This window comes from Mustela putorius, unplaced genomic scaffold (assembly GCF_011764305.1).
Source record: "Mustela putorius furo isolate JIRA1106 unplaced genomic scaffold, ASM1176430v1.1 tig00003898_pilon_pilon_pilon, whole genome shotgun sequence".
Taxonomy (NCBI): Eukaryota; Metazoa; Chordata; class Mammalia; order Carnivora; family Mustelidae; genus Mustela; species Mustela putorius.
In genome coordinates this window covers 14,473,818-14,499,293 of record NW_025422047.1, presented here as the reverse complement: position 1 = coordinate 14,499,293, position 25,476 = coordinate 14,473,818, and the positions used below count along the sequence as shown (strand labels likewise).

General features: G+C 40.5%; 1 protein-coding gene across 1 annotated transcript in view; it reads right to left on the bottom strand.

Moving 5' to 3' along the window:
* Positions 1-25,476, bottom strand: part of SLC12A1 (solute carrier family 12 member 1) — an 87,204-nt gene that overhangs the window by 4,052 nt on the left and 57,676 nt on the right. Inside the window, 5 exon segments of the mRNA NM_001310193.1 lie at positions 199-334; positions 9,109-9,195; positions 11,002-11,113; positions 11,352-11,483; positions 14,374-14,517. Of these exon segments, the coding sequence (NP_001297122.1) occupies positions 199-334; positions 9,109-9,195; positions 11,002-11,113; positions 11,352-11,483; positions 14,374-14,517 (611 nt within the window).

Genomic DNA, 25,476 nt, shown 5'->3' with positions numbered 1-25,476 from the left:
GATTTTATATTAAGTAAAAGCCATTTTCTAAATCCTCATATGCAGTAATGTGATTGAAAGCACTTGAAAATGCAGAAACCCTAGATCTTGAATAATGAAATTCTATAACAGATGTGTTACTTGTTGATTTTTGAATCAATCACTGTTTTCTTTTTCAACTAGTTAGACAGTAAAGTAAAAGTTAAGACAAGTCCTCACCTTTTCCTTGACTGCTTCCAGTTCTGCATCTGTAATTTTCCATGGGCTTTCTCTCTTTAATTTTTCAGCAGTTGTTAAATCTTTGCAGCTTTCATGGAGACGATATGGTTCAATCATCTCTTCAAAGACTTTCCAGCTGAAATTGGAATTATAAAGGAGGGCTCACAGTGGGAAACTAACTCATTATTTCACAGATACTCAAGGTAGGACCGGCTCTGCTGGCTGCAGAATCAGAGATGAATGTCATGGAAATCTTTAAGAATTATCTTTGCAGGGGACTTACTGTGAGTAAAGCCATGGATATAATACAGCCTCCCTACCCAAGGAAAGGTCTTAACATGTTAAAGCCTTGTTAGCCTACTGTGTATTAGATTCTCAATCTAAACAGACCAACACACAGATAGTAATTATTCTGCAAATACATTTTCTACCTGGTATAGCCCAAGACACCACTGTCATGTAGACACTTTAGCCCATAAGTAAGTTTCCATCTCCTTAAATTGAGTTTCCATCTGCTTATTGTACAGACTGTCTAGGAGGCGTTCATGAATTAATGTTGGAGATGAACTAGGTTGCTTGGGATGGGAGTTGGCTAGGCCTGCCCTCTCCTTTAGTCCATGTAACCTTCCGCTTGCTGGCAGTGGGTGGTCAGTGGGGCAGCTAGAAGAATAGCAAATTCAATGGTTAGAGAGCAATTTGAATGTTTGCTGCAAATAATGTAGCCTTTGTCCTTCTGATGACTACTGTTGCTGTCTGAGATTTTTAAGTAACTATTTTTCAGGTGCATGTTAGAGGAAAGAACAAAAATCAATAATATTTCAATGTCTACAGATCTGAAGCCATTTTAGAGCAATTAAGAAGAAAGTCATTGAGCAGAAAACTAGCAGCAGTATCACACAGATGTGGAACGTTTTTAAAAGTGCTAGACAAATCTCATTCTTGTCTTTCATAAGAACCTCAAAGATTTTTTTAAAAACAGTAGTACAGAACAAAGCTTACAGTTTATGAGAATAATTCTCTTCAGTGTGCTACTAGAAGATGAGGTCAAATATAAACGACACCTTTGGTTTTATATAATGTGGCTTACTTACAACTTAGTAACTTTGGGATGAAAAGTAACTAGAATCAATGTGCTATTAGGTTAAGGAGTTAAGATATGATGGCATGAGTTCAATGATCTCATCGCTTGCCCTGATTTAGGATTTGCAGATCTAAGTGCAGAGGTGATAAAGGAGAACCTACTAGTGCCTTCGTTAAGTAATTGAAGAGATGCTTAATGTGGTAGATTTCTGATGCTGATTTGTTTCGAATGGTGAACAGCAATAGGGAGCCACTGATATGCCCTATTATTCTTTCGACTACATAATACTTTTATATGCTATTCCTTCCAAAGGTGCCATGCCTTCAGAGACCTGTCACAGTAATCTGTGCAATGGAAAGTTGCCAGCCTAGGACAGAAGAGCCTTGGCTCTTGCACTGGCTCTTCCATTGTCCTCCTGGCCCTGGATAACTTTGCCAATGAAAGGAGGTAATGGTGGCTGCTCAGGGCTGGCCTGAAGATTGGTGTAATGGTTAGATGATGATTTGGGTGACTGTGCTCTGGAAAGTGTATAGTGCCCTGCAAAACCAAGGCATTCATTTTAACAAACAGCCACGGGACTGAGTTTAGCAGTTGAGAGGCTCTCTGTTTAAGCTCTACATACACTTATTTTGATCAGGATAAAAGTTTTTGCATCTCAGCCCAGGTGCTTATTAGAAAGACCAGTTCAAAAGTAGTTTCCTAAGAAATGGAAGTGGAGTGGAGGTGGCTTGTTGTCTCCCCAGCAACCACTGTAGTCTGGGTGGGAGTGACTCCATCGCCAGCATCAGCTAATCACACAATTCTATTCTGTCTGCCAGAGTGTTTGGCCAGGATAGCCACATAGCCCAGGCGAGCTTCACCAAGAGGCACCTAGCATTCCACTGACCAAGTAAGTGGCTCAGTGGCTTAGGTTGGTACAACTTTTATGGAGCCCGTGCCCTGAGTTCAATGACTAGAGAAGAAACAAACTTACTCTCCCACTGAACATAAATGAGTGAGTATGTAGCCCTGGTTGCTGTCATCTTATTTTTATGAGCTAAATCAATTTTGATGATTTCATAATGGACCAAGGCAGAGTACAGATAATGGAAAAGAATTAGTCCTTGATTATATATAAAATTAACCTTCTAGATCAAGCTTTGCCTGAAAGCCAAAACATAATTGGATTTTTCAGTTATGCTTGCCAATAATTTTATTACTTAAGTCATTATAAGTTTTCTTTTCTTTGCATTGAAGCACGATAAGTGACATAATAGGTTATAACGGGAATGTATTTGCCCATTCATATTCTCTCAACTCTTACTGTTTCTTGTCTACATTAATCTTTGACTTCATCCTAAGGTTCATCCCTGAACTGGCCATTTTCCATTCTCCTAGCTAGGTGACGCAAAGGTGGCTCAAGACTTCTATCCTGATTCTCAGTATATCTAATTTTTCATATAAATATTTTTTTAATTGACTCTAGAATAGGCCAAGTAATTGAGTCTAGAATAGGCAACAGACTCTAGAAGAGGCCAAATAAGTTACACTATTGAATATAAATGACAATTAATTCAATTTAAAAATTAACTTACACCTGCCCTGCCTTCCCCATCCTTGTTCTTTTTTTTTTTAATTTTTTATTTTTTATAAACATATATTTTTATCCCCAGGGGTCCAGGCCTGTGAATCACCAGGTTTACACACTTCACAGCACTCACCAAAGCACATCCCATCCTTGTTCTTCATGATAACAAAGTTTAAAAAATTTTTAATTGTTAAAAAAAAAACTCTTTAAGTTCATATAAGATTTCCTTTCTCAAGTTAATATAGTAGTTGTTTTGTGGCCATTCTAATATCTTTTTTTTTTTAAGATTTTATTTATTTGAGAGAGCATGTGTGTAGGGAGAGGGGGAGAGGGGGAAGGAGAAGCACAGGCAGACTCTGCGCTGAGCACAGAGCCCCACACAGGGCTGGATCTCATGACTGTGAGTTTATGCCCTGAGCAGAAACCAGGAGTTGGCTGCTTCATGGATGGGATCACCCAGGTGTCCCACCACTCTAGTATCTTTAAATTATCCGGTTAATTGCTTCTACTTTCTCTTTAACTTCTGTATAAGGATTGTTGTCTTTTTGGCCTATGACTTTTTATTCACTCTATTCTATAAAAAATGAAATTTAGCCACAAGAGATTTTCAGTTTCTCCAGGCTCAATCATTTTCTCATTAACTTTGCTTTTGTACTCCCTTTCACCCTTGCCCAGACATCTTTATGAAGTTTCTATGGTAAATATCTCCATCCACACTTACTGATGTTTTATGGGTCGTTGAAAGATTTATTAGAGACAATTTAAGTATGTTTAACATTAGCCTCCAACATGGAAATAATTGACAAACTATTTTTGACATTGTGTGCACCTGATGACCGAGGAAAAACAGTGATGGGGAGATAATTGTTAATGGTAGGTACTGGCTGTCTGGCCAAGGAGAGCTGAAATTGAATTGGTGCTGTGAGCATTCGGCCCTGGGACAGGGCCTGCATCAGCCTGGAGGAAGAGTCTTCTTTCTCTAATTGAACTCAGAGGAATTGCCTTTTAAAAATTATCACAAAGTCCTCAACAAAGTAGGCTTAAAGGGGACATACCTCAACATAATAAAAGCCTTATATGAAAAACCCACATCTCACCATACTCAATTGTGAATTACTGATAGCTTTCCTCCTAAGATCAGGAACAGCACAAGGATGTCCACTCTCACCAATTTTATTCAACATAGTACCAGAAGTGCTAGCCACAGCAATCAGAGAAGCAAAAGAAACAAAAGACATTCAAATTGGTAAGGAAGAAGTAAATTTTGACTACTTGCAGCTGACATGATACTACATATCAAAACCCTAAAAATCCTACCCCAAACTACTAGAACTGATAAATGAATTTAGTAAGGTCACAGGATACAAAATCAATGTACAGAAATCCATTGTAATTCGATACACTAATTGGGAAGCTAAGGAAATAGAAACTACGAAGGCAATTCCTTTCACAATTGCACCCAAAATAATAAAATATCTGGGGATAAACTAATCAAGGAGGTGAAACACCTGCACCGAAAAGTATAAAACATTAAAAAGAAATTGAAGATGACAGAAACAAATGGAAAGATATTTCATGCTCAAAAATCGGAAGAAAAAATATTGTTGAATGTCTATACTACTTAGAGCAATCTACAGATCTAATGCAATCCCTATGAAAATACCAACCACATTTTTCATAGTACTAGAACAAAGAATCCTAAAATTTGTATAGAACCATGGAAGACCCCAAATAGCCAAAATAATCTTGAAAAAGGAAAACAAAGCTAGAGATACCATAAGTCTGTATTTCGAGTTATACTACAAATCTGTAGCAATCAAAACAGTATAGTACTAGCACAAAAATAGATGCATAGATCAATGGAACAGGACAGAAAGTCCAGAAACAAACCCCTGATTATATGGTCAATTAATTTTCAAAAGGAGACAAGAATATGCAATGGGGAAAAGAGGGTATCTTCCACAAATGGTGTTGGGGAAACTGGGCAGCCACATGTAGAAGAATAAAGTGGGATCACTATCCTACATCATACACAAAAATAAACTCAAAATGGATTAAAGATGTAAATGTGAGATCTGAAACCATAAAAATCCTAGAAGAGAGCATAGACAGTAATTTCTCTGAATCAGCCACAACAACATTTTTCTATATCTCTTAAGGTAGGGAACATAAAAGCAAAAATAAACTATTGTAGTATATCAAAATGAAAAGTTTGTGCACAGTGAAGGAAACAATAAACAAAACTAGCAGGCAACCTACTGAAGAGAAGAAGATATTTGCAAATGACATATCTGATAAAGAGTTAGGATTGAAAAAAATATAAAGAACTTATATAACACAACCCAAAAAGCAAATTATCCAATTTACAGATGGGCAGAAGACATGAACATTTTTTCAAAGAAGACATAGAGATGGACACATGAAAAGATCCTCCACATCATTCATCATCAGGCAAACATAAATCAAAACTACAATGAGATATGACATCACACCTGTCGGAATGGCTAAAATCAAAAACACAAGAAACAGAGTGTGATGAAAATGTGGAGGAAAAGGAATCATTGTGAACTGTTGGTGGGAATGCAAACTGGTGCTGCTACTCTGGAAAATAGTATGGGGGTTCCTCAAAAAATTTAAGACTACCCTATGATCTAGTAATTTCACTACTGGGTATTTACCCAAAAGAATACAAACACACTAACTTGAAAGGGTATATGCATCCTTATGTTTATTGCAGCATTATTTACAATGGCCAACTTATGCAAATAGCCCAAGGGTCCTTTGACTAATGAATATAAATATATATATATATATATATATATATGCCACATCTTCTTTATCCATATATATATACACACACATAATATATTATTCAGATATGTAATATATTATACATATACACAATATATGACTCAGCCATAAAAAAGAATGAAATCTCGTCATTTGCTGCAACATGGATGGTGCTAGAGAGTGTAATGCTATGTGAAGTAAGCCAGTCAGAGAAAGACAAATAGCATATGATGTCACGCCTATGTGGAATTTAAGAAACAAAACAATGGACAAAGGAAAATGAGAGAAAGAGAAATAAACTGAGAAACAGATTCTCAACTAGAGAGAACAACCTGATGGTTACCAGAGGAGAGGTGCGTGGGAGGATGGGTGAAATGCCTGAAGGGAATTAAGAGTACACTTGTGACCAGCGCCAAGTCACGTGTAGAATTGTTAAAGCACTATATTGTACACCTGAAACGAATATAACTTGGTTAAATATATGGGAATTAAAATAAAAAACTCAATAAAAAATTATCACAAAGCTACCAGATGTGCTACCAGTGGTCATCTGTGAGACTTACTGAGTGATCACTCCCTGTTTTAAAATAGGGTCGCCTTTATATATTTGAACATTGTTGCTGACACCAGACACGTGACTGTTTTACAAAGCAATACGGTGTCAGTTACCGTGGAGAGCTGAAGGGAGGGGAAGGGCCCTTCCAGCACCTCTCTTCTTGGTGGGATTTCGTCCTCATACCAGGGTACATTAGCTGCAAAGATTCTTCTATTCCAGGAAAAATGGACCTTGTTTTTTTGCATCTTCCTCAAGACCTTGAACCATCAGAGAAAAAGATCTCCCAAACTGTGAAATCTAATTCATTTTTTTCCTAAGAAAGGGAACTAGATCTCTTCATTGCAGGATGATGAGGACATGGAAGAAACAGCACATTAAAATGGTGTCTAACTGCAAATTTAGATACCAGGACAAAAGCAAAAATGTCTGGTCCTTCGTTTTTTACTCATCTCCATAATGTTGGCTCCCTAAGGAGAGAAAAACATGGCACAAAGTTCAGGATTAGCAAAAGAAATTGTGTCTAGCCTCTGATGGGTCCCCAGACAATGGAAAGGCGCTAATGGAAGAAGTACATGGACGTCCTTGGTGATAGGACAGGTAAGTAGGGGGGAACCGTGGCAGCTGGGCAGAGACTAGCATGAAAGAAAGGGAAAGAAACTTGTGTTTCTTACAGAAAACCAGACTGATCTGTAAAGAGGCAAAGATATAGGAACAAACGAATCAGCAAGCACAGACAGCCCTTAACTGTTATTAAGAAAACAGCAGCAAGAAGGATTTGGATACAAAAAGTAGATGACGAATTTGCGCCGAGCACTGAGCCAGGGTTAATAGGAAATCTGAAGTCAGTAGGGGACACCATGACTACCCTCCGAACAACAGAAAGTGGCCCTATGATAGCAGAGCCCTGGTGGGCTCCGGCCTGTTGCAACACGGCACACACTAGGAAATCATTGTGCCTGCTGTGTTATGAAATAGAATGCATTTCCACCAATCAGAGACATAAAAGGAGCCTGTTTGATCACATCACTGTAAATGCCAAAGAGGCGATGACTTAGGAATAAAAATCCTTCAAATGAAATGTGGAAGACCACCAGAGATTACTACATGACAACCCAGTTCATAGCAGAATGTTCATTCCACTTACCAAGGAGTATTATAAACTCATCTCAATTTTTCTCAAGTATTTAAAACTGTAGAAATATAGGATTAGAAAGCATTAGTGGAATATACAGCGTGAAGAAATATTGCCTAGTGATAACCCAGGTGAGCTCTGTTGATTGTAGCTTTCTTATCACAATTAAGATGTTTTGTAAAAGCCATTTTGATGGACCCGTGGCCTTGGAGGAATCATGAGTAGCCGCAAATGATATGAAGTTCCAGGTTGTGAATGGTCAACAAGACTGTATCTTGTTTTTTTTATAAAGATTTTTATTTATTTATTTGACAGACAGAGATCACAACTTGGCAGAGAGGCAGGCAGAGAGGGAGAGAGAGGAGGAAGCAGGCTCCCCATGGAGCAGAGAGCTCGATGTGGGGCTTCATCCCAGGACCCTGAGATCATGTCCCGAGCCGAAGGCAGATGCTTTAACCCACTGAGCCACCCAGGCGCGCCAAGACTGTATCTTAGTATGGGTGATTTTCTGTTAGGTATTAGGCTCATATAGGATAACAATGAATGAAAAGAAGGGAAGAACAAGATTTAAGTGTGGAATTGCAGGCCATCAGGAGCTGCAGGAGGAAGGAGAAATGACAGTCAACAGAAGTGAGAACAGGTCCAACAGGCCAGTGAGAACCGGAGCTACACTGAGATCCTCGTGTCCCTTTGTATCCTCAATCTGGAAGGCCCACTTCACACCAAATCACATGTATTAAATCCTTTCCAGGTGCAACAGTAACTATGATTTTGGACTGTAAACAACAACAAAATATTATAATTGGTAAGTTATCACTCTAAGCAGTTTATATAGTAGTGGCTCTAATTTCCAGTCCATCTTCTTGCACCTCTGGGACTTCCTGGGAGGATCTAATCTACAAGCTGTTTTCCAGTATCATGGACTTGACAAATCAAATGACTAACGGGGGTTAAAATGATACCATGATTTGAAGACACTTAAGCAATTATTTAAATTTCAGCATTTTAAAATTTTGGAGCCAATACATCTCCTTGGTAGGCTTCAGATAGTTTTAGAGGACCCCCCAAATTCCACGGCTCTAGGTGTTGGGTCCTTTGTGCCTAAAAGTGAAAATGGCCATGGAGGGTCGGCTCTGTCATTGTGCCAGGAAGACTCAAGCAGTTTTGTTTCTAGCTTCTGTATCAGAGCTCCCCATCCAGGATGCATCACCAGTTATTTAAAAAAAAAATTTTTTTTTTTAAGATTTATTTGTTTATTTTAGAGGGAAGGGAAGGGCTGAGAGAGAGAGAGAGAGAGAAAGAGAAAGAATCTCAAGCAGACTCCCCACTGAGCATGAAGCCCAATGCAGGGCTCAATCTCATGTCCTTGAGATCATGACCTGAGCTGAAATCAAGAGTGGACACAGCTGTGCCACCCAGCTGCCCCATGAGTAACTTTAAAGAATGAAAACCTGCCCTGACTGCCCAGTCCAGACTAGTCTGAGCTTGTGCCTCCTGCTACTCTTGCCACCAGAGAAACCACGAACATGAAGGGCAATCCTAAAATGCTAACTCACCTGTGTGTCAACAATTCTCCGCCTCAAGCTCGACTTTACCGCAAAATCATTTCCTTCCTTTATGATATATTTGATCACTCTGCGTGGTTATTCCAAGTCCCTTTTTATTATATCTTATTAGGAGTTCACTACAGTCGATAGATAACATTTTTATTCTTTAATAGTCAGCACAAAGGAAAATGAGAGAGTACTGGGAGCAAACAATGGGTCTTGTTAAATGCGTCATACCTCTCTTTGTTTGGCTTAATGTTGATGTCACCAATGATATGGATATCTGCAAATTTGATCCTAAATTTGCTCAGAAGAGAAGCCATTCTGGAAATACAAGAGAGAAATACTTCATCATTGCATATGTAACTATTTTCAGGCAAAGAGTTGACGTCTTATTTCAGCTTCACAGTCAGACAAAGGCTGTGTTTAGTTTTGATTTCCATCACTGTATATTAAATGCAGACCAAGCATATTCCACTAAAGGTAAAGACAGACTCATGTAAATTCAGATCCTAGGAATAGCAAACCTAACTCTGCATTCACATTTCAGGTAAGATAATACAGAGCTGTACATGCTTCCTTACCATTTGGGAAAAAAAGAGAACAAGTTTTAACATTGTTGACTATTATCTTGCTGATCATTTTTAGAGTTATTGACAATGTGCTGACAAACTAATAATTATGATATATCATTATATATTGGTGGTTCTTCCCCTGGCAACTGAAATTTTTGATACAATTGCAAAGGTACAGAAAAATTGCAAGGGTGGTGCAAAAAAATCCCCAAATCACCAGGTGTTTATTTGATTACCACCTTTTTCTCTTGCTAGACAGCGCGTCTGTCTATCTACATCTTCCTTCTTTCTTGCTTGCTTTCTACTCACCCATCCACCTGCCCAGCTAGAGCTATTGCCCCTTTACCTATAAATCCCTCAGTATTTCTTAAGAATAAGAACATTCTCTTATACAAACAAGGTATACTTTTTGAAATTAGCAAATTTAAAATTGATGCCATGCTGTTGTCTAATCCACCAACCATTTTTAAATTTCATCACTTGCCCCAGGAAGTTACTGGAGGCTTTAAGAAAATATAAATTATTATAGCCAACATGTTAGTTGCCATTATAATATGACTCTCTTTAAGGGGAATTAAATATATATATATATACATATATATATATATGCTTACTATATATAATTTATATTATATGTGGGTATATAAAATATATTTTGTATATGTATATGCATATGTATATGTATATGTGTGTATGTATATAAAATCCTCTCAGCACAGGGGGAAAAACACAAAAAATGACTGAATAAAAGCCTGTCATTATTTTGTGATTTCTGGAAGGGCTCAGAACTTGGGCCTGCCATGAGGGATTCAGGGCTGCTGAAGGTCCCTCTCCAGATTTCCCCCAGAGATCTTTGGACGCATGGCGTTCCTAACATGCTTATTGCTCCCACAATGACTAAATCATGCTCTCCATGACTAAATCAATGACAAAGATGCAAATTTGCACTCGGGAGACTGATTTTTTTTTTTTTAAATTACAAGACTTTTCAATAGTCATCCATTTAAACTGTTTTCAAGCTACAGATGAGAAACTGGGCACCCAGGTCTGGGTCCTGGTGACTGTTGCAAGGCCCCACAACTCATGGTGGGAAGGGCTGGGATGAGGACCAGGTTCAGTGTCTCGGTTCTATTTTTTAAGTGTGCGGTGCTGGAGCGGCCACCACAAACCAGCAGTTTCGACTGGCCCCAAAGAAAGTATTGGACGCAAATTTCTTTGGGCTTTTCCTTTCGTGGATACATTCACTGGTCAACTCCAAGCAAACATTGTACAAGGTAATGACAGTCCCATTCAAGCCTTGAGATGAGGCCTCTGTGTGAAATTCCTTTTTGAAAAGCATTTGTGGCAGGGGATCAAGGGACATGAAGACAGCGATTACAAGAAGTATGCAGATGACTTAATGACCAGAAAACCAAGTAAACATGAGACCCATCATGGTGGTTTTGTCTTTAAATCTGCTATGTCTCAAAAAAAACACTTACAGTTCTTAGAATTAAAAGCATTAAAGTAACAGACCTCCAAAGGGCTCTAACGGCAGGAGTGATGAGTTACTTACGCAATTTTTTCTTCTTCGATGCGGTTGATCTTCCCTCCAACATAGATTCTTAATTTACAGTCTTTCCATTTTTTTCTGAGAGTCAAGATATAGGGGATAAGGAGTGTTAACCCTGAAAAAAGAATAAATTACGACAGAAAGAATGAATCTATCTTGCTGAAAGGAAATGAATAGCTTTACATCTTTATTCATTCCCACATTCATTGCTCCTAAATAATTTAAAATCTTGGGAAAACACTGAAATATCGTTCTCCAGCTGATAGCGTTTTCATATACCTCCCCGTGCAGTTAGTTAAATTGATCAACACGGTAATTCTGCTCCCTAGTGTATATTCTGGAATTGTTTTTACCTCCATCATCAAACAACCACCACACATCAATTGTGCCTTTTCCTTGCTTCTTTTTAAATTGGGTGCTGGCTTCTACCAGTTTCTGGTTGAACTCCCCCACGTGCATTGACTGGATGGTGTTCATGCTGCTGTCTGTAATGAAAGAAAAAGAAATAGACCTATTTGTCTTTTGAAGAAAGAAACAAAATAACTTGCCAATAAATCTATTCAGGAAAATAGAGGGAGGGCCATGAATTTGTAAGCTTTCTTATCCCTATGGGTAAACAGTGAGCTTGGAAAAGGCGAGATAAAGGTCAAGTCCCACAGTAATTTAGATCACCTTGAATAGTTCACAAGAATTTGGTATTGGTTTCATGATTACAGTTTTCGTTATAAAGCAGTAGATTATTTTCAGGTCTCTAGTAATGTGAGGGCAGAATTATTACTTAGGCAGGTAACAATGCTACATGATCTGATACAATAGCCAAAATATCCCCATTTTTCAAAATTTCAGTTATAACTCTACTTAATCCTATTTTCAAATTTACTTGAAAGTAGAAAATGTGGTGATTGATCTTCTAGAGATAAGCAATAGAATCAGAAGTGTTTCTTCATTAGAGCATTTATTTGAGTGCAGTTGGTGTCAATTCCACGAATGTCTGGATAACAAAGGTGGCTCGGGACCAGATGTATCTTGACTCTATGACCCTTTGGTCCTAATGTCAGCCTGGCTTGCTTTTCTGTTTCGGAGAAAAACTTGTGAAGTGCAGGGAAAGCCACTGAGCTATTTGAATTTCTGTGAATGAGATGGAGAAGCCAGGAAATATGGAGAGACAAAATTCTTTCACTTGAGGTAGAGATAAGGGTGCACAGAAAGTATTTAATTTTTTTTTTTAATGCACTTTCCGTTCTATCAAGGATCCAGTGACAGTGTCCTTGGGAACTAGGCCAGTGTTTGAGGAGGACCCTGGCTCCTGTTTGCCAGCAGAGGTTTTCATTGCTCCACTCTAGATATTATTTCTCATTTCCACCTCTTTTAATGTTGTGACTTTTTTGCTCCATTTCAAAGAGTTGGTGTCAGCAAAGTGCTTAGAGTTGAGCTGACGGCTGCTTCAGAGCTTCCTCTCTGATCTGAGAGGTTCTGAAGATGCTTTGTTCTGTCCTTTGCCGTTTCCATGTTTAGGGCCTGTCAGTTCTGAAGCAATTATCTTACATGGCTTCTCTCTCCCTAGGACTACTGAGAGAGAAAGTAAATATCTTTACAAAATGGACCAAACTCGACCCCCACTTCCATGCAAATCAAAGCCCTCAGAGGACCCAGGCATTAGTGCCTGGAGGTAGGGTCTGTCCTGATCTAGAACTCCAAACAGTTGTCAACCAGTGAAAGCCCAGAGAGGTGAAGGGACCTCCTTGAGGGCTGCATTTGAAATTTGAGGTGTGGGAAATATAACGTAATATCTTTTTGCTTTTCTGAGCAGACATGTTGACCTTCAGAGGAATGCATTTCTGCCGAGAGATGTGTGACGCAGAAATAGGCTTCCAGGATAAATAAGAAGTCCCTTCTCATTAATAAGAACACGATGCTTCCCTCTCCCATCAGCCAAAGAACAGTGTTGGGCTATGACTTCTGAATTTGCCACTGCTTTTCCACACTGTAACTAACATTGAATAACTGAATGGTAGAACAGATACAATGAATAGTTAACATTTCTCATGAATAAACCAAATAACTGAAAAGGAAAGAAAACAATTAGCATCCAGATGGTCTTAGTCTAATATTTACACCCAAAGGTCCTGATGTACCTCCAACTCGAGACTCAAACGTATCATTTTTTTGGACAATGTCATCTTAAAGTGGACAATACTTAATAGGCTTTCCTATAGCCCGGTGAATATTCCAGAAACCCAAGGATATTTCTATTATTTGAAGAAGGGCGATGTTTACATTTCATGTTATTCTATGTAAATATTGTATTACAGGTGAAACTGTCCTTGGGCTATAGCAGGAAAACAAGCAAACAGAACCAAACGTTTCCTGGGGTATTAGAGGGGCTTATTGAAGGATCTCATTGAAAGGGTGGGTCCTGTCAAACTAGACCAGAAGCCTGCTAAGTCTCCATTTGGATCTTGCTATTTGACTTGAAAACCCTCCCCAGAGAAATGATGTTTTCTCGGACTCACACCAAGTGATTTCTGTTACGTGTAGGATTATTTGTGGATGTTAACATTCTAATTTTCTACCAGCAGAGGTCGCCGTGGACCTCATTAAACGCAAGTGGGCAGTGTTTCTGCAAAGAAGATGATTGTCAATTTTCAAAAAAGTCAGATGTTTGAATCACCTGTTTATACGTTTTATAAAAAGCTTTCATTCTTTAGTCTCCCATGTCTGGGGTGCATACTGGACATTCAGAGGTAAGTGTACCACTCAGCTGAAATCTACAGGTAATTAGTTTCCTAGTCCAAAAGTTCCAAGTCCAAAATTCTGGTTTGCGACAAAGATAGAAGCTTTTCAAAATTAGGGTTCTCATTTACTGTCCTAGTTAACTTTTAGTCTCCTGAAATGTCTGCAAGGGGAATATAAGGGCGTGTGTGTGTGTGTGTGTGTATGTGTGTGTGTGTGTGTGTGTATGTGTGTGTGTATGTGTGTGTGTATGTGTGTATGTATGTGTGTGTGTGTGTATGTGTGTGTGTGTGTGTGTGTGTAGATAAATCCATTTGGGTATTGGTTCTTAAATTTCTATCCTCTTTCCATCCTAAGAAATGTCCATTTTATGGCACTCTAATCCACGTAGGCGCCACGAGACTCCCAAACCAAATATTATTATTTTAAAATTAAGTTTTTACAATGAGATGGCACACAGGGCTTATTGTTACTGATAAATAACTTACATATTTCATCTGTACTAATATCTTGAAAGAAGTGTCTTTCAGTCCTTTGCTGACTAAATGCCCCCAACATCTTAGATGCTGACTTCTGACCCCCAACAATACTCAAGCAGTGGCTCATTTCTGGATATTTCTTGTGAATTTTAAAGGTACTTACCTTTCTTAGGAGCTGGCTTAGTAATGTTCAACTTGCTAGCTTTTTTAAACAAGCCTCGGATGCCTCCACTTCCTTCTTCACATTCGTTATCTTTGATAGTAGCTTCCAAAGCCAGCCTCTCCTGTTCCAATTTCTCTAATTCATCTAATGCAAAAAGACAAAAATCGTTTACTTAACTCAGAGTGATGAAGTTTCTAGGAGCAACTTATAAACTATTTTAATATAAAAAACGGTGTTCCATTTGCAACGATATGGCTGGAGCTAGAGGGTATTGTGCTAAGTGGAAAAAGTAGAATATTCCACTCTATGTGGAACTTTTAGAAAGAAAACAGACAAACATATGGGGGGAGAGAGGGAAACAAACCATAAGAGGCTCTTTTTAAAAAAATTTTTTAAAAATATTTTATTTATTTATCAGATAGAGAGAGAGAGATCACAGAGATCACAGAGAGATCAGGCAGACAGAGAGGGGGAAGCAGGCTTCCCACTGAGCTAAAAGCCCAATGCGGGGCCCAATTCCAGGATCCTGAGATTATGACCTGAGCCGAAGGCAGAGGCTCAACCCACTGAGCCACCCAGGTGCCCCAAGAGACTCTTTAAAAAAAAAAATTTTTTTTTATTTCTTTATTTCACAGAGTGAGAGAGAGCACAACAAGAGAGCAGCAGAGGGAAAGGGAGAAGCAGACTCCTCACCGTCCAGGGAGCCCAAATGTGGGACTCGATCCCAGGACCCTGAGATCATGACCTGAGCTGAAGGCAACCGCTTAATGGACTGCGCCACCCAGGTGTCCCCATAAGAGATTCTTAATGATACAGAACAAACTGAGGGTTGCTGGAGAGGAGGAGGGTGGGGGATGGGCTAGGTGGGGGATGGGTATTAAGGAGGGCAGTTGTGATGAGCCCTGGGTGGTGTTTCTAGTTGATGAACCACCGAATTTTAAACCAATATTGCACTGTATGTTAACTTAGTGAAACTTAAATAAAAAGAAAACAAAAAATGAAAAACTGTGTCTATGCAATAAAATTATTATACATCATATGACTTTTTCCAAATGATTATTAAAAAGTAATATATATCGACAAGTTATATTCAGAAAGTAATAACTAGCTTGGGAAAGCAGCTCTATGTGTTGTCATAACCCATGGAGTCACTAGGTTTTTCTTTGTGAAGATAAGGCAGTCTATTTAATAACCTCTTCATTCGCTTCCAGCAAAACCCAAAAAGCCAGATCCACTGTACATAAGATCTTGTACACAGTGCACCACTGATTTCCTGACCTAAACGACTGGGTAGGATATTTGACAAGTGGATGCCCAAATTACCAAAGTATACCGGGTGTGTACCAGGCACACAACGATGCCTCCTGAATTGCGGCATAAAACTAGACAGGAATTAAGGAATGGTAACCAAACTTTATATAAAGCCTTGTATGGGCTCTAAATTGAAATTACAGTGAAAAATGCCCACTGAGAAATTTCTTTTAGAGAAGGAAGACACAGGAGGCAGGAAGAGGGCAGAGGGAGAGGGAGAGAACCTTAAGCACCTTCACACCCAGCACGGAGCCCTCAAGTCCCTGAGATCATGACCCGAGCTGACATCAAGAGTTAAACACTTGACCGACTGAGTCACTCAGGCACCCCAACAATTCTTTCTGAGAAGCAACATACTTTCTGGAATGAGTGACTGAAGTGAAAGAAAGAAAAGCTGAGGTTTCTGCGTGCCTGTCAGAGTTCAATAGCTAAGAAACATCTCGTGACACTCAAGTCTGGAGCAAGAGTCAAGCCATGTCCTGGGCTGAGACCCACCTCCAAGCTTTGATGTTGCCCCTGGCTGCCTTTTATCTTTTTTGGATTCTGATCGTGAAGACAAATTCTTCGCTGCTATGTAATGCCTTGCATTCCTCTCTGATGTCCGCTTGTGGTGGGTCAGGGGAAACAGGGCTTCACAAGCAGTCAGGGGACAGGGCTAAAGAATGACAGGCATCCTTGCTTACACTGGCCAAGGTGGCCTCTTTTCAGATCCCCTCATCTTGCTTGCTTGCTGGGAACAGAGACTTAGAAAACGAGCAGTGTTCTGAGGAACAGAGTAGAAAACCTAGCCTCAGTGTTACAGAGCACTGGTAGGGCTTCTGTAAATGTCAACCCTTGGAGCCTGTTGCCTTATCTATCTGGGAAGCGAAGCTATACAAAATCTAGATTTATCAATTATGTACTAACTAAATCTGTCAGGACAGTCACATCCCTAGACGGTGTTGTTATTCAGCTCCACAGAATTGTCTGGCCTCTTTCCAGGTCTTAGCAATTAATCTTTTGCCAGTGGCATGAGATTTAAGGTCAAATCACCCATGTGATTTCCCCAAAGCTTCAGAGGTTCTCAAGATCAGCAACTATAGAAAATCTGAGAAATTAGGCTGACGGTATTAAAGCTCAGACAGGAGTTGCTTACCCCTGACTTTCGGAAAGGTGAACAGGAGCCGCATTGCATGGAGGGGGGGTCATGACCGGCGACAGCTCTACAGAGGGCTTTATGTGACATGAAGCGAGTCATTTACTTTTCCTATGCCTCTGATTTCCTATCTGTGAAATGGAAAATTGTAACCCTTCCCCTTTCCAACTCTCCCAGCTTTGCGAAAAGAATAAACAACCGTTTCTGCAGGGTGCTTTGTGCCTCCTTAAAGAACAAAGCAACGAGCGTGTTCTATAGGTGGTGTATTTATGCAACCGCTGGAAATGGGCTTAGTCAAGCAAAGCAAATGGAGTATTTTGAGAAGCCCGGGAGTTATTTCAGCAGTTACTATTTTTTGCACACTCTTTGGGTGCCCGGCACTGTGCTGCATATGATTCCTTCTCAAATGACTCCGAGATGGCTACTATTATTACTCTCACTTTTGTAGATGAGGAAACAGAGACTCAGAAAGGTTGAGTAATCTGTCTGATGCCACCCAGAAAATAACAGGGTTCAAATGCAAAGAGGCCGGCTTGACTCCAATCCTGCCAGCTTCCCACTCTGAAGACCTTTGGCTTTTGGCTTGGTACTCTTATCTCAGAGTTGTTCCATTACCCTCCAACACATCATGGTCAGGCAAACCTCATCACTCTTGGGCGTGTGGTGTCATGCCAAGTTATTCCACCGAAACGAAGGTCCCTCCCATATGTCATTTTAAAGGCAGGACCCTGAAGACACAGGTACAAATGACAGGCTGGCCCCAGGGTAACAGGATGGGCAACATCACCCACTGGGGGATGGCCCCCTAACTGTTATCTCCTGTTTGGGGTGCTGCAGGGGTCCAGCTGTGGGGTAACCTCTTCTTTGGTGATGTCTGGAAGGTGCATATTTGCGAGTTTCTTTGGGGGGGCAATGGCTACAGCCACGCTGGAAAATGGTTTCTTTTGCTTTCCTTTTTTGGCAAGCTCCCGCACACCCCATGATGAGGAGCTAGTCACCATGTTCTTTGTCCTCGAGTTTGGACAAAGGAGGAGAAAAGATAAATCCTGCTTTGTCACAGAGTCAGCTGGCTGAGTGAGCCGGGAACTACTCCAACTATTTGCTCAAAGGTATGTACACAACCCATCCTGGACAGAGCAGACTGCAAAATCTCAGGCCCCAGAGACAAAACCAGACTTCACCGGAACGCGTCAGATCGGCAGTCCCCTCCAAGACGGGAGACAGAGGCCGACACCAGCAGAGAAAGGTCTGTGCTATGGGCTAAGATCTGCCTGCTTGGCCCTCTTGGATTTTCCCATCCCGTGCACTGTGATTTTACAAATTCCTATTAGAGCTAATTCTTAATCATTCCCTTTGTAGGTGATCTAAGGCCTCCCCCCATGCCATCCGTCCTTTCCTAATTTCAGCGCTAAGCAGAAGGAACGGTTTGATGATCTGTTCTGCACAACCTAGCTGGCGTCCTGCTCGCCTCTGTCCACACGTGAGTCCAGAGCACACTCTGTCAAAAGATTTCTTTCAACAAGAGCACAGGCTAGCCGACCTGCCAAAGTGTGCCATTGGCCACGAGGGGGGGGAACCCAGGGAGTACAGTCGGAGAGGCAGGAATTGATTTCCACGAGGCTGAGGATAACAAGCCCTCATTCCATCCCAGCTGCATCTGATTCTCCGGATTCACAAAGCCCTTTCCCCAGAGGATCTTATTTGATCCCAACGCCAGTGCTGGGATTCAGGCAGAGCTCGCAGGCATTCCCACCATTTTCCTGGGAAGGAAAGGGGCTCAGCCCGTTCAAGGTTGCACAGCTGGGGATGTACGCTCCTGCTTCCAGTTCTAGCGTTCTCCCTCGTTCCCACCCTTCCCTGGCGATGCGCTTGGACTGCCAATATCCGCCTGCTGAAGAAATACATGGTCTGCATTTTTTCTGAAGAAGCCATTGCCCCAATTCCCCAACCGGACAAATTTTTATAATGCTTTACCTTTCCACAGTGCTCTGCTCCGAACTTTATTCCAGTAACTACACCTATGTGACAGGGACTAGTTTTAAGACACATGTTTATTTTATGCTTTCTGGACTGCAAATTCCTGGGGCGTAGCTTATGTCGTATTTTGTCACCTACGTTTATTGAGAGTTTCTTTTGTGCTATGCACCATGCCAAACATTTTGGGGCCATAATATCCTTTCACACAAGACAGTAAATCTGTGAGGTAGGAGCTATGATTATTTCCAACCGGAAACGTGAAAAGTGAAACGGAAAAGATGAGTAATTTGACTAAGGCTGCACAGTCCAAAAGCATTGAGCTGGACTTTGAACCCAGGTCTGACCAATTTCAAAGCCTATGCCTAGACTTTTCACATTATTCGTTGTGCCTGTGCCTCCCTACTCATGTCTACCACCATGATAAACACTCACAAAGAGTCTGTTGGAATAAAAGGACAAGTCAGTGCTATTCAACACAGTTCAAACCATTTGAAAGTATCTCCGGAAAGGAAGGGAAACAAAAAGATGGTGGTCAGGCAGGGGTGAGTGAGTGCAAAGTCCTGTGGGGAGGGGCTACAGAAGACGGTGTGGAGAAGAAGCAGGGTTAATGCTGTATACAGAGTTATAAAACGAGGACCCAATAGGGGCTGATGGTACAAACCAGGATGCAATGTGACAGAAGGTAGGACAGGCAGGACTGAGCAGAAGAATGAGAGGCAAGGAAAGGGATCCTTTTCCTAAAAAGATCCACTACCTGAGCATCAGGTAGGAACTCGAAGCTTCTATAGTAGATAATTCTACATGTCTATCGTGATTTATAAAAACTACAATGCTAGGGACACATGGGTGGCTCAGTGGGTTAAAGCCTCTGCCTTCAGCTCAGGTCATGATCCCAGGGTCCTGGGATCGCGTCCCACATTGGGCTCTCTGCTCAGAGAGGATCCTGCTTCCTCCTTTCTCTCTCTCTCCCTCTCTCTCTCTGCGCCTGCCTCTCTGCCTACTTGTGATCTGTCTGTCAAATAAATAAATAAATAATCTTTTAAAATAAATTAAAAAAAAAAACCCACAATGCTAGAGAGAAAGCGAGAGAGCTAGAGAGAGAGAATAAAGTTCTGCCTGTCTCTCATTCCAAGAGTAAGGGAATCCCTGAGGTTCTAATGATGGAAGAAAAAGCTTAGGCCTTTCTGTTCTCTCAGTCGAGGGGGTTTCTAACCAATTCTTCAGACATAACCCAAACAGTTCTCATAGTAAGAATCCTGAGCCCCATCTTCATGCAAATGCCAAGACCACTTGAAGAACAGTTACCCCTTCTCAAGTGTTTCATAAATTGGCATTGTATGGTAACCAACTGGAGGCACTGTAGTTTGAAATTCAACTTACTCGTCATGATTGCCTCAAATGTTCTATCCCCAGTCTTTTTTTTTTTTCTTTAAAGATGTTTTTAGAAACAGGCGGGAGTCTACACATTACGATTCACTTCGAATCTCAAGGATGGAGAACAGTCAATTATCTGACAGCAGAAGAGGGAGTGGGGAAACCCACTGAGGAATCTCGTCCCCTCCCACTTCACAGCAACCTTTCTCTTTATTAATTATTAAATTATGATTCTTTCCTGGGTCCATCAGCTCGGAGCTGTAAACGCTCACATGAATCAACGTGACTTACCCCAGGTGAAGTCTCGCTGAATTGAAGGCAGGAAGCAATCCTGCAGTGGACGTCTTCCAATCAAATAATTATTTACTACACCGCCATCTGTCTTTATTTGGCTAAGCCACTCCAGCAGACACGGCAGAATCCCCGTGCTCTGAGATGGTCATAAATCGTGCAGTACTTACACGGAACACTTGACCGCAATAGACTGCGGATCACGTTTCGTCACTTTATTCCTACCAGGACAGTGTGCACGCTTTGTTGTAGTTGGCAAACTTGCTAAATACCTCTGGGAATTGAACAATATGAAATATCGCATTTTTTGATGTTGTCAGGCAATAAATTAATTTATTAAGAGAAACTATCAGCCATCGGTACTGGAAGATTTGCTGCGGTATACATGTTAGAATGTTATGAGCATCGATCTTATTTATATACAATAGTTATTCTCCTCACATAAGCCCGTGACACAGTATAGAAATAATTGCCATTAGCTGGTAAATTACCTATAAAGCTGATTTCTATTCACTGCTTTATTAACTACAGTATATGGGCACTCTGAATTGCTAATATTTCCTTTAAATTATAATCTGTGATGACACTGTGGTGCCTGTGTTGGAAAAGCTATGATGATAATCATTAACATAGTGTAATGCAATACTTAAGATTTATCAGGCTCTTATTAAGCCCTATATTACAGTATAATATAATGAAACGCAAGCTTATTTCTTCCAATTCAAAATCTAATATGAGGCTGGTGTCATAAATTACATAAACTTCAAAACAATGCATGGAAATGTGGCATAAAGTTAATTTCTATCATTATGCTGTTGTTTTTCTGCACGTTCTTCACGTAGTGATACAACACCGTTTTTTGTTTACCCTAGATAATCGGTACTTAGAATTATTTTATTAGCATCCAACTGTATTTTCCCTTTTCTGACTAAGAAGCAGAAAGATTTCAAACATCAAAGTTGATATAAATTGGATACATCCCATGGGAAATTAAAAGGGGATGCAGTTCACTGCCAGGATTTTTTCAGAAATACTACAGAATTTGCTTGCTCTGTCGACTTACAGGACTAAATTGGTGGGGTGCTTTGGCGGATGGAGCGGTAAAGGTGGGAACATTATTTTCCAGCTACAACACATCTTTCGGCTCAAAGAGGTCAACGTAATGTACAAAGCAAATGTGTAATCTAAACACAAATTGAATTTTGTATTCTCATTTTTTAGATGGGAAAACATAGCACAAAAGACAGAAAAGAGCACAGTGTAGAAAGTTAGCAATCGAGCAAGTCTCTTATTAGATTTTTGTAACTGTCCTTAATGTCATGTCTATCTTATCATAGATAGGCAGCTCCCCTCTCCCCCTTAAAGGAATTATTCCATTCCCATATCTCAGATTTCACCACTGGCTCTCTTTATCTTAGTCATTGTCCTCTCTAGATCTCCTTAAAAGTTAGCATAGTGGTTTTAAACAGACATAGATTTGAATCTTATTTCTATCAATCGCTAGCCTTATAAATCTTGGGGGAATATCTCAATTTATTAGCTATAAAATGGGGACAAAGATAGTATTTTCTCTGTAGGGTAGTTGGGATGACAAGTGTTATATGTGAACAGGAAGCATACACATGGCACATGATAACTGCTCAAAAATGGTTAAGGGCACCTGGCTGGGTGCGGAGCATGTGACTCTTGATCCAGGGGTTGTGAGTTCAACCCCACTTTGGGCATGGAGCCTACTTTTAAAAAATGCTAACTGTTGTTGCTGCTAATGTATTAAGTTCTACTAGAAAGAACTTTAAATTAATCATGGACACTGAGCAGGAATTAGTATATCCATCTGGAGATGTAAAATGTCCATAAAAGAGAATAGGGGCATAAAAAAGAAGCCTGAAGGCTCCAGAGTATCGTCTTTGCTACAGTTTTGCACCGGATAGACTTTCAGTTTTACTTTTAAAGATCTTCATGTGGGGTGCCTGGGTGGCTCAGTGGGTTAAAGCCTCTGACTTCAGCTCAGGTCATGATCCCAGGGTCCTGGGATCAAGCCCCGCATCAGGCTCTCTGCTCAGCGGGGAGCCTGCTTCCTCCTCTCTCTCTGCCTGCCTCTCTGCCTACTTGTGATCTCTGTCTGTCAAATAAGTGAATAAAATCTTAAAAAAAAAATAAAGCTCTTCATACATAATCATAGAGTATATATGTCAGACAGTGGTTCTCTAGCCCTTATAGACACTTGATCTCCAATTTTGCCTTCCTCTTCCTCTCTTACAACTCACCAGAACGGCTGCCTCAGAAAGTTCACCAAATCCTCTCACCCCACCTTCTGTTACGATGAAGACAATCCTACATGGCCAGATAGAATCTGGACCCTCAGGCACCAGCACTCCCAGATCTCTTACAGGCTGTTCCTTTCTGCTGAACCGATCCAGCAAAATCCCGAGTCTCCTCTACCTGGAGATCAAATGCCCCTAGACAAAACCTGGACAACCAGCGGGACTGCTGCACCTTCAAAAAGAACTGAGAGCAATTTCTTTTCTCCTGTTTCAGGCCCCTTCTTCCATCCACACCCTTGCCTTGATTCATCCTGCTCCTCCAGAATCTTACTCCATGGGTCATCCTTCATTTTATTTCACTAATTGATTAATTAATTAATTTTTTACCTCCTCCTTCAATCTCCTGCATTTTCTTGAGCCCATTTCCTCAGTCTGAAAACATCCCCCTCTCTTCCATTCTCAGGTCGATGGGTCTTCCTATGGTCAACCTCCTCAATCTCATTCTTCTCTGTTGCATACAGACTTCTCAAGGTGGTGGGCCACACCCAGATTCTCTGCTTTGTCATCTCATATTTTGTGTTCAACCTACTGCAATCTGGAGCCTGCCAACACCGCTCTGCAGATACTAGTATCACTAAGATTATCTGTGCCTTGTTAACCGCATTTCATTCACCATCTTACGTGTGTTTCCCGCTCTGTTGGACAGTAATGGTGATTCTCATTCTGAGCACACTGCTCCCATGGCTTCGGTGACACCACAGGCTCCTGGTTCCTTTCGCTTCCTGAAAACTCCTTTCCTGTTCTTTCTTTGGGGTCTCTCTGTCAGTGTCTTGTGCATGTCTGACTACATGCACTCTTTGTATTATTTTTTCCAGGGCTGTTGTTTCAATTTTCACCTGAACTATGATGTCATCTGTATTGGTCTACTCGACTTGCCATAACACATACCCCAGACTGAGTGCTTAAACAACGGGCATTTATTCTCTCACAGCTCTGGAGGCTAGAAATCCAAGATCAAGGTGTTGGCAGGGTGGTTTCATTCTGAAGCTTCACTCCTTGGATTGCAGAGAGTGGTCTCCTTCCTTTCCTCTGTGCTAATCTGTGTCTTAATCTTCTCTTTTCATAACAACGTCGGCCATACTGGGTTAACTCACTCTAGTGATCTTATTTTATCTGACTTACCTCTTAAAAGACCTTGTCTCCAAATACAGTCACATTCTGAAGTTAGGACTTCACCATAGAATTCACAGAAAATAGTTTGGTCCATAACATCTCCTAAATCTGCATCTCCAGCTTACACTTCTCCTTTAAAACCAGGACTGTCTAAATGCCTACTGGACATTTCTGGTAAAATTCCCCACAAGAGATTATTTAAGCCCACTCTTCCTCTGTGTTTCCCATTTCCACAGGCAGCACCACCCTTCATGTAGTCAGCCAAGGGGTATTTTTTCATTCCTTCCTCTCCAGTATCCCACACATTCAACCAAAGTACTCCTGTCCTTTCCTCTCCTCTCCATCCCTGGCTTTAGTTCAGGCTGTCCCCTTCTCTGCCTTTGATTATCATACAAATCTTTTTTATTTTTGATCTGCTTCCCTGTTTCCATTCTAGTCCCCTTTGAGTCCATGTCCCCTCAATTAAATCTCTTCAGTGGTTCCTCATTGTCTGCGGAACATGCGTACACTTTTTAATATGGCAAATGAAGCTTTTAAAATGAGGATCTTATATCAGCAGCCTCAAATTTCACTACTGTCTGTTCATACTTTCTACTTCAGTAACATGAATCTGCTTTGGGTAGCCCACACATTCCATTCTTCCTTAAACTCGTGTATTTACACCTTTGCTGATTCTCTCCTCTTTGTCCGGAATGCTGTTCCTCAAACTCTCTCATTTCTCTCTCGCCTATCATTGTCTAGTTAACTCTACTCATCCCTAGAGTAATTTCTTCCAGAAAGACTTCTTGGAGTAAGAGGTCCCCCTCTCTTTCCCATAATACTCTCTTGATATGCTTATTAGCACAGTAGTGATAATGCCCATCCCCATTTCTAGGCTGTGTGTCTCTTGAAGATACAGACTTTTATTAGCCTTGGTTTACCTAGCACTGTCATTTACACCATGCCTGGTACACAAGAGACACCTAAAAAAACCCTCTTTGTTTTAGTCTCAGTCATTAGTGGACTCTATTTTGAAGTTCATCTAAAGAGGTAAGTCACGAGTGAGGGCCCTGTCCTAATATTTCAATGACTCTTTAGATGTGTCCTTTATTTCATACATAAGAGGGTATGTTTAAACTCTTAAGATTAAACAAGTATACTAAATCCTCTACAGGGAAAAGCAGAACCACTAATCTGAATTAGTGTTTCTGCCTTGGACTTAGATTAGTGATTCACAGCATGATACACTCAGGCTCATTTCCATGTTAGCTGCAAACCAGATCATAGTCTCTTAAAAACAAAATACATGGTTCTTCAAGGAAAGAATTAATCTTTATTTTCTCAAACATCTTGCAGAAATTAATTTGGCAGTTATTTTACCAAAGGTGTTTATTTTCAATGATGCTGGCTTTGTGGTTTTATGATAAAAAGAATAATTTATGACTGCCCCGGATTACTCTATATTTCTATATATTTCCGTAGCAGGATAAAGGCCTTTTATGTTAGCAATGGGGAAAGCAGTGGGGAAATGGACACACTTCAGGTCAGCACAAGGATAAGGAAGCTCCATCATTGGGGGTTTTGTCTGTGTTGTACACT